Source organism: Cladophialophora yegresii, assembly GCF_000585515.1.
Source record: "Cladophialophora yegresii CBS 114405 chromosome Unknown aczIN-supercont1.7, whole genome shotgun sequence".
Taxonomy (NCBI): Eukaryota; Fungi; Ascomycota; class Eurotiomycetes; order Chaetothyriales; family Herpotrichiellaceae; genus Cladophialophora; species Cladophialophora yegresii.
The window spans coordinates 1375536-1394319 of record NW_006913051.1 but is presented as its reverse complement, the minus strand read 5'-3'; the positions used below and the strand labels follow the sequence as shown (position 1 = coordinate 1394319).

The following is an 18784-nucleotide window of genomic DNA, read 5'->3' as shown; positions in this document are numbered from 1 at the left end:
CAATCACCAAACCCGCGCAGTTGAATACATTCAGTACGTGCATTATCACGAACACCGCCACAGCAACTCGAGCTGCATTGGACACGCGCCATATATGTTTCAACTGTATACATACCGCAGCCTGCACGACGAGCCTCCTTCGACATGACACGAACGCGTCGGGTCCCTGATTGCATCCAAGATGGACACATTCCGAGTTCGCATGAACTGCGTGGACCACTACCAAGCCTCCCCAACCGATGACTTCGATCCGCCCGTACCCCTCGGTGGGAGTCTATTCGACCGACCTCGAGTATCAGTCATCCGTGTCTTTGGCGCGACTCCGACGGGGCAGAGGGTGTTGATGCACATCCATGGCGCGTTTCAGTACACATACATCGAGTACAGCGGCAGCCTGGATCCGGCAGCCGTTGATGTGGCAATCCACACTCTCCAGCTGTCGATTGACCATGCCCTGGCCACTAACTATCGCCAGAACATCTACGAAGGCAAGGTTCGATATGTTGCCCATATTTCCTTGGTCAAGGGCGTTCCGTTCTATGGCTACCACGTGGGATACAAGTTCTACCTTAAGATCTACCTGCTAAATCCTCTGCACATGACGAGGCTGGCTGATTTACTGCGGGAAGGCGCCGTGATGAAGCGAGTGCTGCAGCCCTATGAAAGCCACATGCAGTACCTTGCGCAATGGATGTGCGACTACAACCTGTACGGCTGTAGCTACATTGACTGCGCAAAGGTCAAGTTCCGCGCTCCTGTTCCAACCTATGCCGAGATCGCCAATCCGCTGCATCAATGGCACGACTTGTCGATCCCACAGGAAGACATTTCCGCAATAGAACGACTTCCGAAGCAGAGTCACTGTGCGCTGGAAGTGGATGTGCATGTCAAGGATATTTTGAATCGCAGGGGCGTCGAGGAGCGGCCACTCCATCACGACTTCATCGAGCGGCTTCGTCCCATTCCGGCCGACGCAAAGCTGGTACAGAGCATGGCGGGTCTATGGAAGGACGAAACTCGACGCCGAAAGATCAGGATGGGCTTGAGAGATTTCAACAGCAGTCCTTTCCCTCCCGAGGTACTCATCTCAATGTCCGCGGACCCCCGAAATACCGCCGCAGGCGGCTGGATCCATGAAGAAGAATTCCGGGAGAAGATCGCTCAGGTCGTGGCTGACGAGTACGACAAAAGTGACAAGGAAAAGCTCTCATTTGATACATTTGTGAAACCGGACCCACTCGGGGACACCGTTCGGACAGCCCTCGAAAGCGTCGAAGACCTCTACCCTGGACAACTCCAATTGGTAGACACTGCAAATACGGATCGCTCGAGCAGCCATCAACAAGCAGAGGTGAACCGAGGGAGCATCATCATCGAGGCGCCTGGCGTAGAACACCGTGCAGACGGATCAGAATCAGGTGTGGAGGACGCACAAGGTTCGGAAAACGGTGCTTCAGGCGGATCTGGTAAAGCCAACGGTGTTGATCATGAGGCTCACACTCGAGGGGATGTCTTAGTCACAACCCCTATCAGCTCCTTCGAGTACGAAATGTACGGCATTCGACCTGCTGCTGATAAGGGGCATCTGGACGAGGACGCTTTTCAAATACCGACGGAGCAAGACAATGGAAGCACCACCGGAGAGACGGGAGTTCCGCAAGGGGCCAAGAGACCGAGATTCGCAAAGATACCGTCAGCCAGGGCGAGGAAGAAACACAAATATTTTGTTGATGAGGAAGAATTTATCTCCGAGTCCCAGCTTTCAGAGGAGGAAGCCAACTTCTTCATCGAACTCAAAGCGGTTCCCTCGGCACAGCGAAATCAGGAGGAAATACGAGACGCCTCAGGGCTTCCTGGAGCGCTTGAAGGGCATTCGTCTGCGTCCAAGCGCCAGGATGCCCCTCGAGAAGGCCGCTCCTTGGTGAATCTCTCCCAGCAATCGACCCTGTCCTTTCCCTCAGTCAAGAACTCGAATGATCCAGCTACGATCCTTCGCCTGAGTCAGAAAAGCAATGCCTCTCCACATCCATCTCAGAGCTCACCGTCCAAACCTCCTGCGTCTTTCCCGGCCTTCAAGACTCCCGCGAAGTCTATTGCTGCCGCATTGGAAACTCCTACCACGGGTCGAAGCACTTCCTCGTCAGATCCTATTGGTTTCAGGCTGGAAGAGTTTCAGAAGCCTGTTAATGGCAATACCTTGGTTCTTTTCCAGCCTTGTCCACCCAGCTTCGAGGAGGTGGAGTCGACAATGTCGGAGTATGGTTTGCCAGACGCGATCTACCAGGAGGCATTTTACAGCAACGAAAAAGACGTTCCCGGTCGAGGTAGAGAATATGCAGGACGTGAGTTCAAACTTAGAAGCGCGACAATTCCATACCTGCCAGACTTCGATCCCTCCGGCACGTCCTCAGCAACATTTGGCCGAAAGCCTCCTGCGCTGATTGATTTTGCAGCAGAGAAGATCCGAGACAACCAAAGACGAAAGCGTTGCAGGATACGCGAATGGGTCATCTCTGAGCCCCCGCCACGCAATATCGATGTGCTTGCATGGCTGGAAGAGGAAGACAAGAAGCCGCCAGTCTTAGGGAAGTCAGCGCTGCGGACACACATGCCCTCCCAGATTGACGGCCCCACGCCCAAGAACAAGCACGGTTTCAAATACTCTCAGGTGCAGCCCAGTACGAGCGTACAACGTGAAACAGAGTACATGAGCATCATGAGCCTGGAGGTTCATGTCAACACCCGTGGATCTCTGGCGCCTAATCCAGACTTGGATGCCATTGGGTGCATATTCTGGTGTGTGCAGAGCGATGACGAGGAGGTGGAAACCAACGGCTCCAAGGAAGGAGTTCACGTCGGCATCTTAGCTGTCGCTGACGGACCACATACGGCCAAGAAGATTGGTCGCAGTGTACCCTACGAAGTGGCTCAGGAAGACACCGAACTCGACGTTCTCACCAGGTTGGTTGATATTGTTCGGACATACGATCCTGACATCTTGACTGGCTATGAAGTACACAACAGTTCATGGGGATACCTCATTGAGAGGGCGCGCGTCAAATATGGCCTCAACTACTGCGATGAGCTGTCCAGAATGAAATCGCAGTCCCACGGCAGGTTTGGCAAGGAGGACGACCGCTGGGGCTTCAACCATACCTCGACCGTTCGAGTCACCGGCCGACATACGATCAACATTTGGAGGGCCATGCGTGGTGAGCTGAATTTGCTGGGCTACACCATGGAGAACGTCGTCTTCCATGTCCTACATCAGAGGATACCTCACTACAGCTTTTCTGACCTGACGAACTGGTACCAAAGCAAGAATCCTCGTGACCAGGCCACAGTTGTCGCGTACTTCAGCTCCAGGGCGCAGTTGGACCTTGAGATCCTCGAAGCCAACGAGCTATTGTCGAGGACTAGCGAGCAGGCCCGCCTCTTGGGCGTTGACTGGTTCTCGGTCATTTCGCGTGGGTCGCAATTCAAGGTTGAATCCTTGATGTTCCGGATCGCCAAGGCCGAAAATTTCATGCTTGTTTCGCCCAGTCGCCGACAAGTCGGAGTCCAAAATGCGTTGGAGTGTCTGCCGCTTGTGATGGAGCCTCGGAGCGACTTCTACACCAGTCCTATGCTCGTCCTCGACTTTCAGAGTCTGTATCCCAGCGTCATGATTGCCTACAACTACTGTTACTCGACTTTCCTGGGTAGGATTGTCGGCTGGCGAGGCATGAACAAGATGGGCTTCACGAGTTACCGCCGCGAATCGCGTATTGTGGAGCTGCTGCGGGACTCCATAAATGTTTCGCCGAACGGCATGATGTACACCAAACCCGAAATCAGGAAGTCGCTCCTCGCCAAGATGTTGAGCGAAATCTTGGAAACACGGGTCATGGTCAAGAGCGGCATGAAAGTCGACAAGGACGACAAGGCATTACAGCGGTTGCTGAACAACAGACAGCTTGCTCTCAAGCTCATCGCCAACGTGACGTACGGATATACGTCGGCCTCGTTCTCTGGGCGGATGCCGTGCTCGGAGATCGCAGACAGCATTGTCCAGACTGGCCGAGAGACATTGGAGAAGGCCATTGCCTTTATCCATTCCGTCGACCGATGGGGTGCTGAAGTGGTGTATGGCGACACCGACAGTCTCTTCGTGTATCTCAAGGGACGGACCAGAGCGCAAGCCTTCAATATTGGAGAGGAAATCGCCGACGCGATCACCAAGATGAATCCGCGACCCATCAAGCTCAAATTCGAGAAGGTCTATCACCCGTGCGTCCTGATGGCCAAGAAACGGTATGTGGGCTTCAAGTACGAGAGCCGCGCACAGACTGTGCCGGAATTCGAGGCCAAAGGCATCGAGACTGTGCGCCGCGACGGCACTCCAGCCGAGCAGAAGATGGAGGAGACTGCGCTCAAACTGCTGTTCCGGACGTCGGATTTGAGTCAGGTCAAGGCCTACTTCCAAGCTCAATGTGCCAAGATCATGCGCGGCAAGGTCTCGGTTCAAGATTTCTGCTTTGCTCGTGAAGTCAAGCTCGGAACGTACAGCGCGAAGGGCCCGCCCCCTCCCGGTGCACTCATCAGCGCTCGCAAGATGCTGGAAGATCCCCGGCAGGAGCCTCAGTATGGTGAGCGGGTGCCGTACGTGGTTGTGACGGGTTATCCGGGAGCACGCTTGATCGACCGCTGTGTGGCGCCAGAGGTTTTGCTCGCTGATGCACACATGGCGCTTGACGCTGAGTACTATATCACCAAGAACCTCATTCCGCCGCTCGACCGAATCTTCAATCTTGTCGGGGCTAGCGTCCGCCAATGGTACGACGAAATGCCCAAGTATCGACCCATCCGCCAGGTCGAAGCAGGGCTCTCCTCAGGTGGAAAACAAGGTGGCGGTGGCACGCGCCAGAAGACGATCGAGTCATACATGAAGTCGTCAATGTGTATAGTCTGTCGGACACGGATACACACGACGGTGGACTCCAACACACCGCTGTGTAGGCGCTGCTCCAAGCAGTCCGTGAAAAGCATGTTCACACTCCGATCGCGGTTGATGAAGGCACAACGAAAAGCGACGCAGGTGGCCCAGACGTGTCGTTCATGTACGGGAACTGGGTGCATCGAGGAGATTCACTGTGACAACAAGGATTGTCCTGCATTCTATTCGAGGACGAAGCAGAAGGCAAGACTCGCGCATGAAGAGGCTGTTATTCAGCCTGTATTGACGATGCTGGAGTCGTCCGCGATGGCCTGGTAACGCTAACGACGAGATGCATAGGTTGAGGATCGGTAACGGGGACTGGGACAGGAACGGGAACGGAAACAAGAACGAGGACATGCATCGCTCGGGATTGGAGTCATTCAGGAGTCTAAGGTTTGGTATCTGGGACACTGTACAGAAACGGCATGCTGGACACGGATCAATGCATGAGATACCCCGGATGGTTCATGAATGGATGAATAAAGCAATGTAGACGTTGGCGGGGAGTTGGATGATAGCTTTCCCGTCATTGACGGCATTGCGCTTGGCCGCGTTCAGCACTGGAGTCTAGCAGTGTCCGGCCGTTGCAATGGGCTTGTAATTGTAATTCTAGCCAAGCCGTTGTTCGGCAAAGACGAGCCATTCATGAACGCGTGAAGTGAAAAACATCAGGCATTGGAGTCTAGAGATGGACGAAGCAGGCTGCGGACGGCGACATCAGGAGGATTGTAGCCACGAGTGGCTTCACGTAATCTTTGTCACGTAGGGAAGGTGGTCTTGCCCCTGCGGTTCACCGAACTGTGCAAGCTACTTGGCCTGTGGCTCACCGTACGAGCTTCGCGGCTTGTGGCTTTGCGCAGTGGCGCTAAGTCACGTGCAGCCAGTGTGATGAGGCTCCCTTCCCGCTTCCTCCACTCACACCCCCGACTTTCATTCGAAACTGTGCTGCCTGTGTGACGAAGCATTGCAGTCCCAGATCCACTCATTTTCCCTGTGGTTTCACACATATACTTACCCTGCGCAATCCGTCAGACTGGCGTACTTCGTGCCGCCCAGCTACGACGCGGCTGGAAGAAGGCGTTCCGGTGCGAGAGGTGCCATTTATGACGGCTTTGGCCAAACACAACACGTCGACGATTATCCTCCTCCCACTCCCTCCTCGTCTTCCCGGATGGCCTACCCTGCGCTCGCTACCGGTACCGGTCGGAACATCGACATGGCGAAGACCGAGTCTGATCTGGCCATCAACATCCGCAAAGCTACCAGTATCGAGGAGACGGCGCCCAAGAGGAAACATGTCAGATCATGCATCGTCTACACCTGGGACCATCGCTCGTCTCTGTCCTTTTGGGCTGGCATGAAGGGTAAGCTCGGCGTCCGCGAGCCGGCTGTCACGTGCTGACGCAGAAACAGTGCAGCCCGTCATGGCCGACGAGGTGCAGACATTCAAGGCTCTCATCACCATCCACAAGGTGTTGCAGGAAGGTCATCCCGTCACGGTCAAAGAGGCGCAGCAGAATGTCAACTGGATTGAGAGCCTGGCACGCGGCGCCATGGGCGAAGGGCTGCGAGGGTACGGCCCGCTCATTCGAGAATACGTCTTCTTCCTGCTGGCCAAGCTGGGCTTCCACCGCAACCACCCGGAGTTCAACGGCCTGTTCGAATACGAAGAGTACATCAGCCTGAAGTCCATCAATGACCCTAACGAGGGCTACGAGACCATTTCCGACCTGATGACTCTGCAGGACCAGATCGACACCTTCCAGAAACTCATCTTCTCCCACTTCCGTGGCGGCGCAAACAACGAATGCAGGATTGCGGCATTAGTGCCGTTAGTCCAGGAAAGCTACGGCATCTACAAGTTCATCACGAGCATGCTGCGCGCCATGCATACCACCACCGGCGACGACGAAGCCCTAGAACCGCTGCGCACTAGGTATGATGGCCAGCACTATCGTCTCGTCAAGTTCTACTACGAGTGTTCCAACCTCCGCTATCTCACCTCGCTCATCACTGTGCCGAAACTGCCTCAAGACCCTCCCAACCTACTCTCCGAAGACGACGAGAAGCCTGCCTTGCCGAGACGACCAGCGAAAGAAATCGAAAAGCCTCCTTCGCCCGTTGCGAAGAACGGCACCCCAGACAACCAGAAGGATATTGAAGACTTCTGGACAAAAGAAGCGCAAAGACAACAACAGGAGTACGAAGCAGAACAGCGGAGGTTGGCACAACAGTGGGAAGACCAGCAGAGGCAACAGATGGCAGCACAACAAGAGGCGCAGCGTCAGTTTGAAGAGCAGCAGAGGTTGCAGGCGGAGCAGCAGCGTCTGGCCCAAGAACAGCTTCTCCGAGACCAATATGCAGCTCAGACACAAGGCCGCATGGCAGAGCTTGAGCGTGAGAACCTCAATGCACGGGCACAATACGAAAGGGATCAATTGATGCTGCAACAATACGACCAGAGAATGAAGGCACTCGAGGAACAGCTCCAACAGCTCAACAACAACTACCAGCTACAGTCACAGTCTAAAGATGATCAAATCACGTCTTTGCAAGAACAAGTCAACACGTGGCGATCCAAGTATGAGGCATTGGCCAAACTGTATTCTCAGCTGAGACAGGAACATCTGGACCTGCTGCAAACCACCAAATCCCTGAAGTTGAAGGCAGCGTCGGCCCAAGAGGCCATCGAACGCCGAGAACGGCTGGAACGGGAAATGAAGACCAAGAACCTCGAGTTGGCCGACATGATCAGAGAACGCGATCGGGCTCTGCATGAGCGAGACCGCGCCCAGGGTTCGAACCGTGAAGAAGTGGAGAAACTGAAGCGCGAGCTGAGACTCGCTGTCGATCGAGCAGACGATGCCGAGAGAGCAAAGGGATCCGAAATCTCTTCCCTGTTAGCCAAGTACAACCGGGAGATGGCTGATCTGGAGGAAGCGGTGCGTTCCAAGACCAGACAGCTGGAGGACTTGCGCGCCAAACAGGGCGAGCGCAGTTACGACCACGAAGCCGCGCTCAAGGAGAAGGACGACGAAATCGAAATCTACAAGTCGGGCATGGAACAAGCACTGGAAGAACTGGAAGAGCTCAAGCTGGGCCACGGCGAGAGCGACGGTGCCCTTGACACTGCCATCGACGAGGTGATCAAGACGAACGTTAACAAGATCAACGATATCATCGATTCAGTACTTCAAAGTGGTGTGCAGAGAGTGGACGACGCCATTTACGAATTGGACTCTCCCATGCAGGCTGGCAACCAGAACGCCACAGCCCCCTACGTCCTGTCCCAAGTCGAGAAGGCATCAGCCAGTGCGACCGAGTTTTCGACGGCATTCAATAACTTTGTCGCGGATGGGCCTGGCAGTGATCACGCCGATATCATCAAGACGGTTTCGGTCTTTGCTGCTTCCATAGCAGATGTGCTGTCGAACACCAAGGGCTTGACACGCTTTGCGACCGAAGAGAAGAAAGGTGATGAATTGACCAACGCCGCACGCCAATCTGCGCTATCCACGATTCAATTCTTCCGCAACCTGCAATCATTCCGCCTGGAAGGGCTCGAGCCGATGCAGAAATCCGACGTGGTCATCAACAGCAATCACGACGTGCTCATGAAGCTCCAAAGACTGTCCAAACTCGCCGACGCGTTTGCACCCAAGGGAAGCAAGATCAGCACGACGGGTGATATCGGAGACCTCGTCGACAATGAGTTGACCAAAGCAGCCAACGCCATCGAAGCCGCCGCCCAACGTCTCGCCAAGATGAAGAACAAGCCTCGTGATGGCTACTCGACGTATGAGCTCAAGGTCAACGATACCATCTTGGAGGCGGCGATCGCCATCACCAATGCCATTGCCCAACTGATCAAAGCAGCAACCGAGTCACAAAATGAAATTGTGCGTGAAGGACGAGGATCGTCCAGCAGGACAGCATTCTACAAGAAGAACAACCGCTGGACCGAAGGTCTGATCTCGGCGGCCAAAGCAGTGGCTACTTCGACGAATACGCTGATTGAAACGGCCGACGGTGTCATCTCAGGGAGGAACAGTCCCGAACAGCTCATTGTGGCTTCAAACGATGTGGCTGCTTCCACGGCACAACTTGTGGCAGCGTCGCGCGTCAAGGCGAGCTTCATGTCGCAGACCCAGGATCGCCTGGAACAGGCCAGTCGCGCTGTCGGAGCGGCGTGTCGGAGCTTGGTGCGGCAAGTGCAGGATATCATCCGACAGAAGGCACGCGATGATGGTGATCGGGAGGACTATTCCACCTTGAGCGGACACGAGTTCAAGGTTCGGGAGATGGAGCAGCAGGTATGTGATGTGACGTATTGTTCTTTTTGCGCCATGTTTTGCTGACAACCCTTTCAGGTCGAGATTCTGCAGTTGAGGAACGCTCTCGAGGCGGCGCAGGCGAGACTGACCGAGATGCGCAAGTTGAGTTATCGTGAGGATTAGGCTGCATGGAGCAGATGTGTTTGACGGTGCTCGAACCAGTCATGTGATACCGGTGGCGGTGGGGTGTTTAGGGAGATGCTGGGCATAGAAGGTCCACTTCGGTATTGATACCACAGCAACAGCCATGGGTATGCTTATTATCAATCCGAGGCCAATTACCCCCATAGGTATCGCTACTCGCAGACTTGGGTTGTCGCATAGGCAGCCTGCCCGGGCCCGAGCTCGCTGGCGGAACTCCCACGTGTGAATGTCACGTGACTTGAGACGTCACGTGTGGTGCGCGCGCATGTTGCGCATACGTCACTCGATCCGCTGGGGAAGGAGCCGCTGCTGGCTGCCACCGTCGCTTGCAACATGCTCACTCCATTGTCTTGATCTACGACTCGCTTTCACTCTCATACCCGTACGCCCCGTGCTCTAATGGTAGTCATTCCCTTTGCCGCTGATCACTCGCCTGACCATGCTCGCACCGGGCGCACCTCCCACGCCGCCCTAGCCCATGGCTTCTCTACAATGGTTCCTCTTCGTCTACGTCCTCGGTGGCATCACCTTCCTACCTCTCCTGGTCGTTCTGGTGCTGGCCCACGCCTACTATACTCTACCTCCCCCCTCAAACGGAAGCGGGAAAGCACGGCGCGATGATGACCCCGCACAATTACTGCGCGCCGAGGATGACAAGGCTGCCTTCAAGACCGCCACCGATAGCCTAGCCGAGCAGTTTCAGCGCAAGCACGACACTGACGTCGCTGCCGGCTACTTTGCCGTATGCCGCGAATACACCTCCGGGGTCGTCCTGACCAAGCCGCCGGACAAGGTCACTCCAGCTGGCGACGTGGTGGCGCAGGAGTCTCCGAGTGTCTATCAGAGCATGTACCGCAGTATATTCGACCGATCGCAAAAGCCTACGATTGAACCGAACAAGGACAACACAGGCAAGGGTACCAAGAAGACGAACAACGTCTTCTACGTCGTGCTTAGGTCGGTCTATGGGAGGCGCACTTGGACACTTCCAGGCTAATCCACGCATAGGCACGGACACCTCATGCTTTACGACGATATTCAGCAGCTGGAAGTCCGCTACGTTATCTCGCTCGAGTACCACGACGTCGACATCTACGCTGGGGGTGAAGAGATACCGGAGGGAGAATTGTGGATCAAGCGCAATGCCATCCGTCTGAGACGGAAACAGACCGAGGTCGGAGACAAGGCCACATCCCAGCCCTTCTTTCTATTCGGGCAAAGCCTGTCAGAGAAGGAAGATTTCTACCATGCAATTCTGAAGAATCAGGAGAAGGCCGTTACCGACGAGCCACCTGTGCCACAGGTGTTCGACGTTGGACATGCGGTGCTACTGGTGCAGAAGCTACACTCGTCCGAGGAGCACCTTCAGACGAGGTGGCTCAATGCCATCATCGGTCGGGTGTTTCTCGCTCTATACAAGACACCGGAGCTGGAGGGTTTCATCCGCGAGAAGTTGACCAAGAAGATCTCGCGTGTCAAGAAGCCTACCTTCATCACGAAGCTGGGCCTGCGGAAGATTGATCTGGGTACCGGAGCACCTTTTTTCACTAACCCGAGATTGAAAGATCTCACCGTGAATGGAGATTGCACCATCGAAGCCGATGTTAACTACACTGGCGGCCTCCGCATCGAAATCGCGGCCACGGCTAGGATCGACCTGGGCGCGCGCTTCAAGGCCCGAGAGGTGGATATGGTCCTGGCCGTCACCTGTAAGAAGCTCCAGGGACACGCTTTGGTCCGATGCAAACCGCCCCCCAGCAATAGACTCTGGTTTACGTTCGAAAAGATGCCACAATTGGATCTCGATATTGAGCCCATTGTCAGCTCACGGCAAATCACCTACACCTTCATCCTCCGCACCATCGAAAGCAGGATCCGAGAAGTAGTCGCGGAGAGCATCGTCCATCCATTCTGGGACGACATACCTTTCTTCGACACCGTGCATCAGAAATACCGGGGCGGTATCTGGAAGAGAGAAGCGCAAGACACTACGACAGAAATCCCCGACGAGGAACCCGAGGACGTGTCCGAGGTAGACAGCTCGGGGACACCGACGTCCACCGAGATGCGGGCTTTGAGTGAAAATGGCGGCATAGGCACGGCCAAGGCTGCAAAGAGGTCGCTGGCTTCATTGAATGAGATCTGGGGCAAGAAGAAGTCGGAGCCAGTTGACAGACCGGACTCTTCGACTCCTCGATTACTACGATCTCCCTCGTTCGCTAACGCGGCCGATCCGACCATCACCACCAATCACGCCGACGGCAACACCCCTACTCGAGGCTCAGAGACCGGCGCCAATCGAGAGAGCATTGCCACGATCTTGAAGGATATCTCGGCCCGATCGAGCTATAGCAACCAGTCAGGACCAGACTCGCCCGCCGGATCACCGCCTGCGGAATCGGCGATGGCAATGGCTATGAAAGGACGTTCTTCAAGCAACGCTTCTGGCGCATCCGACGACGGTGAACAGGTTGGCCGGTTGGCTAGGAGGTCCTCCTCCCTCCCACAGACGCCGACAAATGCCAGCCGCACTTCCCTTGCGCCCTCCGAAGCACATGAAACGATGGATGAGAGCAGACCTCCTACAGCTGAGGCAGAGAGAGAGCCTCCCAAGAAATTCACGTTCGGGGCAAAGTCATTGACAAGCGGTGATAGGAAACAAGCGCTAGCATCTGTTAATGCGGCAGCTGCAGCAGCCCAGAAATGGGGTTGGGGAGTGCTGGCGCGGAACCGGCAGCGTGAAGCACAAGCGGCTGCAGCAAAAGCCGCCGAGGAAGCTTCGAACAGCGCCTCTTCTCCTAGAGAACCAATGGGTCGTGGGAGGCCTTTACCGCCTCCCGGTATGCCTCTGCCGCCGCCCGAACGACCAAAGTCTAGCTCCTTTCTGGCACCGAAGAGGAAGCCAGTACCGCCTCCACTATTACCCAAGCGTCCTGGGACCGATGGGCCGACCTCGGCCAAATCCTCACCCAAACCACCTCTTCCGGAGAGACGCAAAAGGCAGAGTTCCATGCAGACAGCTGACGAGGCTGAGAACGAAGTGCTCGTTGTGGAAGCTCCGATCGAGTCCGCTCCAGCCAGTCCGGCCGGTGCTGAACGTTACGATAGCGAACATCGCGACGACTTTTTCGGGCACGGCGAGGAACAGCTTGGTCTTCCGCCATCTGTGCTAGCCATACCAGATCCAAGTCCCGAGCAGGATGAGCCGGCAGAAGAGGCGGGCAATGGCGAATCCGCAGAAGAGCACATGCATACACGGTTGGCATTAGCTGAGAAACCCAACACCAGCGCCAGCGCCAGCATCAGCAAGTCCTCACCGCCACTGGTTCAAGAGAGGGAAGGCGAAGAGATCAACCGGCAGGAGATACGCATGTACACGTAGCGACATTGCCTCGGGATGAGTGAGTGAGTCTGTTGGTGTAGACCAACGTCGACATGTCATGAGCGGCCCGTTCTGCCCTGTCCTGTGCTATGCTGTACTATTCTCCTCCCACTGCCATCTCGTTTCATCTCGATTGGTGGTTGAGATCTCACTTTATTTGCATATTCAGTGAGGCGACTTGACTGATGCGCTTGGCCGTACACGTGATTCCGACAACGGCGAGCACGCACAGGATCGTGTATACTTCTCCAAAATTTCCAGTGCTACGGAGTCCTGGAGAACCTTCTACTCCGTATCCGTATCATGGCTTGAGCAATGCCTGTCGTGTTTCGGTCGGTGCTCAGTCCACGTGGTGGAAAGGCGTGACTTCATCCCGGGTCTGGGATACACCTGTTGTTGTCCGCCATACACCTGCACCGGCACGAGGCCACTTACACTATTATTTTAAACAGCTCATCGAGCCTCCTGCTTCGAGAACGTCCTCGCCCTGCGTGCCTCTACGCCCGGAGTCAACGCAGTCAGTCCCCCGCTCCAGAACATCCGTTGATTTAGCGGAGATGTCTACACCACGCACGACATGTATTCATGTGATAATTAGCTACTAGATGGGTACCTACCTGCCTCTCGATCCCTAATCTCTTTCCTACCTCAGATTCATGTTCGACGTCGAATCGTCTAATCGTCTAATCGTTCCTCAACGTAGTCGTAGTCCCATCCTTCCTCACCGAACTCGTACTCACCTTCGTCCTCATCGTACTCGCCGTTCTCATAAACCCACTCTTCCTCATCCTCATCCTCAGGCTCATAGAAATCCCCCCGCACGAGCCTTACCATCTCGCAAGCCAGGGCAACACCGACCATTAAAGCCGCGGGCCGAGGCAGATTGATCAAGACACCTACAAGCACGTTCAACCCGACCAGCGCCACGCCGCTTCGCGCGAGGGACGGGTCTCGGGCCCAAACCTCGTCGTACGTGTCCAGCACGAAGTCCTCGAAGTCGTAGTACCCTTGGAGGCAGAACTTGCGGCTTAGTTGCACGAAGAGCATGATTATTTGCATGACTTCGATGAAGGACAGCTCCTCGGCGAGCTCGGCGAAGGCTTGGTGGATTTCCCAGGGGATGGGCATTGCGGTGGATGACGTGCGTTTGCCGGGCAGGGCAGGACAAGCGTAAGTAAAAGATCCTTAGTACTCCTCGGAGTAGGCTCGATTGGGCCGGGGTGGGCTAGAGAAGCGTAAGTAAAGGTACTCCGGGTGTCAGAATAAAGTCTCGAGCCGAGCTTAAGCACTGGAGTAAGGAGGAACAGGAGGGAACGTGTTCAAAAGAGAAGGGGCAGAGTCACTTACACCACTTATGAGTCTAGGGCCTTTGTCCTGGGCTTTGTTTCGGTGGGATATGGAGGACGTTGTTTCGAAACAAGACACAGTGTTTCGTGGTTGTGCGGTGCTTTGTCTGCGGTGCGGTTCTTTGTGCGCAGTGTGGTGCTTTGTGTGTATTGTGGTGCTTAGTGCGTAATGCACTGCTTTGAGTGCCGTGTCGTGCCGTGCTGACGCGTCTTTGTGAGGCGGCGAGGGACGTTGCAGGGTCGATGATGTACCCGAGTCGAGGCGGGGCGAGTTCGAAGCAGATACACATGTGAGAGGACCGACGCAGGAAGCATATCCAATACCCACGCTCGTGCTGAACATGCGAGCGACAAAGAACGTTGTGCAGGCAAAGACCATCTGGGGATGCTCTGAATGTGAATGCTCAATTCCGTGGATATGGCAGAGATAAGGTAGGGGTGAGGGCAGAAACATCACTGCGTGTGAGCATGTTATTGCAAGGGCTTCACTGCAAGGCAGTTTATCATCACGACGCAGTCATGCCACGAGGAGCGTGTTACCGTCCGACAGTCATGTCGTCTCCAAATCGAGCCTTGTACCGGATATCGCGATCCCGGACGTCGACAACAGACACGCCTCGACGCTGTGCCACTCGGTACGCCTTCGCTCCCTCCCCTTCCTTCCGATAGACCGACTGGAGGATGGTGATGCGCATGTCCTCGACAGCGATACGCGCAGAGATTGTAGAGCGTGAGAGCGGCAATCGTGCTACAACGTCAATGCTGCATAACTAGGGACTGGAAATGCCCACATGAGTAGCCCATGGGTGAAGCAGTTTCAAACTCCTTTGATCGTGTCTGCGAGACGGAGAAAATGTAGGTTTAATGTGGAGGGGCAGATTATGATCCGTGGGAATCTCCGGGGCACCACTACCAATGCCAAATCGATCCACATTCGCACTGCTCGCACGTGACAGCGCGATCATGCGAGATGGCGTCGTCGTTCGGTTAAGACTGCCGCTGGACTCGCTACGAAACTTTCGATCCACCCATAGGTCGGCTTCGGCCGCAGGCAGGAACAAAGCCGGGGAATTGAATGACAAGAGTTTCTCTGCGACATAGCACGCACGGACTGCTGCTGGGGTTGAGATGTCCTATCAAGCATCGAGCCGCAACTGCTGCGTGATGCCGTACTATGTACGGTGACACCGGTCCGTGCACGTCGAGGATGTTTTGAAGTGTGTGAGGGCTGCATTCATTCTCCCTCCGCCTGGGACGGTATTACTCACGCTTCAGTGTTGGGCGAGGCGGGTACAGTACATCCCGGATCGATCGGTGGAATCGGAGGTTTGCAAACATGCCGGGTTTGCATTTACAGTCGTCCCAGGTAAGTCATTGACGGCAACCCTGGGACTTGGACATTTCATTCTGACCAAGAGTCAGGGAGTGGATGCAGCGACGCCCGGCATGCAACCCGGCTCCCAGCCCGCTCATCGCGCTCTTGTCTCTCGACTGGGCCAGCGCGGAACTGGCGCTCGGCCTGGACTTCGGAACCCAGTGGAAGGTCGAACTGACCAGCTCAAACATCATCACCCTCTTCTACAGCTGTTTTGACGCGTACGGCCCGCCGCTCAGGCCCGCCATCAATTTCGTCGAGGTCGAAGAGTTGGTCGTGCTCGCGATGCAGGACATCGAGGCGCGCGACGAACCGGAACGCACAGGGCGCAGCAAGCTCTTTGACGTTGTCAAGTCGGTCTTCAAGTCCGGCGAGCGGTTGAGTTGGGTGTTCATGTACGAGGGCGGCATTTGTCGTCTGTTTACCCGTGGGCCGGACCAGAGACTTCTCGAGCCTTACGTCCGACAGAGCATGAACCCTGGTTAGGCGGACCTGTGGAGCCAGTCGAGTCACGGTTAACCCCTATGAGACCTAGGACGCATAGATACTCGTGGTCGCGACAACAGCTTGGTGCAATGGCATTGATCATGGCCACGGGAGTGCCATCATGCAGAGGACATTGAAGAGTCTTCCTGAGCTATTACAAGGAGCGAGAGAGACCGCCATCGAGCAGGCTAAATCATTGACAAGGTCTATCAAGTCTATCTAAAATTCCTGCGACAAGCGTCAAATGTCCGCCGAAGAAGGAGATTTCTATCCCGTCCTACCACTATCATGCGGCTGCTTTTAGGCTATTGTTCCTCACAGCCTGAGGATCCACCTTCTTCAAGGTATCCGCCAGGTTCACCTTGCCTCCATCGACAATCATGGGCGGGCCTTGGTATCCCTTTCTCGCCCCCAAGAACCACCATGCAGCGACAAAGACGGTGAATCCGCCCCAGATCAGACATGCATAGTTCATCGTTTGCGCATCGGTGGGGAGATAATACGGGAAGCAATAGATGACAAACCAAACCATCATGTATGCGCAGGCAATAGAGTTGAAGACGAATCCAATGGCGCCTTTGAGGTGGAAGGGGCCATAAACCTCGATGTTGCGGCGTTTGGTAAGGAGGTGGGGTAAGATGGCGGCAATGTAGGAGGAGCTGGACAGCAAGACGAACGACCCGACAAAGGCGTTGAAGGCCGTAGTGCTGCCGACATAGATGGCGCCGAGGATGGTGACGAGAACGGCGGACGTGATTGTTGAGTTGAATGGCATGCCGAGTCTATGATTGACTTGGCCCAGAGTGCTTGGGAAAGGCGTGGCCCCGTCGCGAGCCAAAGCCCATAGAGTTCGACCGCAGGTGATATAAAGACCGCATACGCAGATGCCGATGCAGATGAGGACAAGCGTGAGCAGCCCAATGGCTCCATTGGCAGAGCCAGTGGCCTGTCGGTAGATCTCGGCGATTGGGTATGGCGATTCGAAGAGAGCATCGTAGTCGTTGATAGCGTATAGGATTGCAATCAGATACGCAAATCCGGTGACAAAGCCGATGCTCATCTGGCAAGCAATGGCGATGGGGACGTTCCTTTGCGGGTATGGAATCTCTTCCGCAAGATGGCTCGTAGTGTCCGGAGTACCGACGCTGAAAGCACCGTTGAGCATACCAGCCACGAAAACGAAGCCATTGGGATACCCGATATCAGCAGTCCACTCGGTCCAGACAAAGGACGAAGATGCATGTCCAGCTCGGCCATCGCGGCCAGGCATGACTGTGACCACCACGATGGTGATGAGGAAGCCAGCCAAAATGAAAAAGATGCCGATGGCGTTCAGCCGGGGCATGGCTTCGTTGAAGAAACAGACAATCAAGCATGCAATCCAGGTGACGATGATATATGTCACAAAGACATGCCACGGCTTCGAGACGAAGTCCGGATGCTTCAGAGCATACCTGCCTAGCGTCAGCATGTCCTTCTCATGAAATCCCTCTCTGCGCCTCACATTTGCACGACCGTGTTCGAAAAGATGGATGTCATTGACGCAGCACCGAGAATCCAGGCAAGGCAATTCCACCAACCCGCGAAAAAGCCGACCACACGGCCCCATTTTTTCCCTGCCGTGATGGTGGCCCATTGATAGACACCGGCCGAGGAGGGGATCGCGGACGCGAGCTCAGCTATACATGCTGCCACGATCCAGTAGAACACCGATACGACGAGGAATTCGTACAGCACACCTGAGAAGCATTAGCAGTAGTCAAAAGGACCGCTTGAGAGCGCGACGAACCTGGAGGTCCGCCATTGAAAATGGCAACAAGAATTGAGCCTCCAATGGCCGGCCATACGTTGCCAACGACGAGGCCGACACCGGCAAGGGAGATCAGACTAAAGTTGCGCGACAACTCTTGCGCATGTCCAGATGCGTTGATGATGTTGCCTCTCTCTGAAGCCTCCGACTCGGTCGATACATCGGCGGTTGGGTTCTTGTCCGCCATTCCGGAACCTCTAAGCAGGCATACAACGTGAACGAACAAACAAGGGCTAGAACAAAGGAACTGAGAAAGGTGAAAAGAGTGCAGAAACAGAGCAGCAGCAGAGCAGCAACATGTCACTAAACATGAGACAGGGTAGCAGCTTGATCGTACTAATGGTACCTGAATCCTGGTTGCCAGGTGGCGCGCTAGATCCTCTCGATCCAGGGCCTCGATATCTCCGCTCTTAGGGAGTTTGCACGAGGTGAAGTGGACATGAAGTGGGCATCAAGTGGAGGTGAAGCCAAGGTGAAAGGATTGTGAAGCTACCGGTGCGTGCGAGCGGGTGGGCGACTCCCGAGGTCGAGCCAAGCAGAGCCCAGGGCCGTGAGGGACCAGTGGGGGCCGGAGAATGCCGCCAAGACGCGTTCCTGTTCGCTCAACGTGCCAATTCCTCCTCCACTCACTTACAAACTTTCTCTCGCGCTTTTCGCTGCTCCCTTGTTGCTCCCGAGAAACTATGTGTCACTGAATCCTACCATGCCTCTCATATCGTCTCGATCGTGCACTCGAGGGGCCACTGCGGCGACACTGGTAAGTAGATGTTACTGCTTTGGTTCGTCGCCGAGCCGAGTTGCAAGGTCCTACCCGGTTATGAATTTTCTCGAGCTCCATCTGGGTGCCATCGCCTATCCATCTGATCCATCTGTCAGCAGTCCGGAAACCGGTATGCGCGCACTGTACCTGACAGCTGGAACCCCAAGCA

General features: G+C 55.3%; 6 protein-coding genes across 6 annotated transcripts; 4 read left to right on the top strand and 2 right to left on the bottom strand.

Moving 5' to 3' along the window:
* Window positions 1-181: 181 nt before the first annotated feature.
* On the top strand, window positions 182-5254 carry A1O7_09626 (DNA polymerase zeta subunit; the record flags this gene model as incomplete). The annotated part of the gene is made up of 1 exon (XM_007763613.1): window positions 182-5254. One exon carries the CDS (start codon window positions 182-184, stop codon window positions 5252-5254), a length of 5073 nt encoding a protein of 1690 aa, XP_007761803.1.
* An 895-nt stretch (window positions 5255-6149) lies between these two features.
* On the top strand, window positions 6150-9435 carry A1O7_09625 (uncharacterized protein; the record flags this gene model as incomplete). The annotated part of the gene is made up of 3 exons (XM_007763612.1): window positions 6150-6342; window positions 6392-9291; window positions 9349-9435. 3 exons carry the CDS (start codon window positions 6150-6152, stop codon window positions 9433-9435), a joined length of 3180 nt encoding a protein of 1059 aa, XP_007761802.1.
* A 499-nt stretch (window positions 9436-9934) lies between these two features.
* On the top strand, window positions 9935-12838 carry A1O7_09624 (uncharacterized protein; the record flags this gene model as incomplete). The annotated part of the gene is made up of 2 exons (XM_007763611.1): window positions 9935-10413; window positions 10465-12838. The coding sequence occupies 2 exons, from the start codon at window positions 9935-9937 to the stop codon at window positions 12836-12838; spliced, it is 2853 nt and encodes a 950-aa protein (XP_007761801.1).
* A 675-nt stretch (window positions 12839-13513) lies between these two features.
* A1O7_09623 (uncharacterized protein) lies at window positions 13514-13966 on the bottom strand (the record flags this gene model as incomplete). The annotated part of the gene is made up of 1 exon (XM_007763610.1): window positions 13514-13966. One exon carries the CDS (start codon window positions 13964-13966, stop codon window positions 13514-13516), a length of 453 nt encoding a protein of 150 aa, XP_007761800.1.
* A 1554-nt stretch (window positions 13967-15520) lies between these two features.
* On the top strand, window positions 15521-16045 carry A1O7_09622 (uncharacterized protein; the record flags this gene model as incomplete). Its single annotated transcript, XM_007763609.1, has 2 exons — window positions 15521-15550; window positions 15611-16045. The coding sequence occupies 2 exons, from the start codon at window positions 15521-15523 to the stop codon at window positions 16043-16045; spliced, it is 465 nt and encodes a 154-aa protein (XP_007761799.1).
* A 286-nt stretch (window positions 16046-16331) lies between these two features.
* On the bottom strand, window positions 16332-18042 carry A1O7_09621 (uncharacterized protein; the record flags this gene model as incomplete). Its single annotated transcript, XM_007763608.1, has 3 exons — window positions 16332-17499; window positions 17550-17784; window positions 17835-18042. 3 exons carry the CDS (start codon window positions 18040-18042, stop codon window positions 16332-16334), a joined length of 1611 nt encoding a protein of 536 aa, XP_007761798.1.
* Between the last annotated feature and the right edge of the window lie 742 nt (window positions 18043-18784).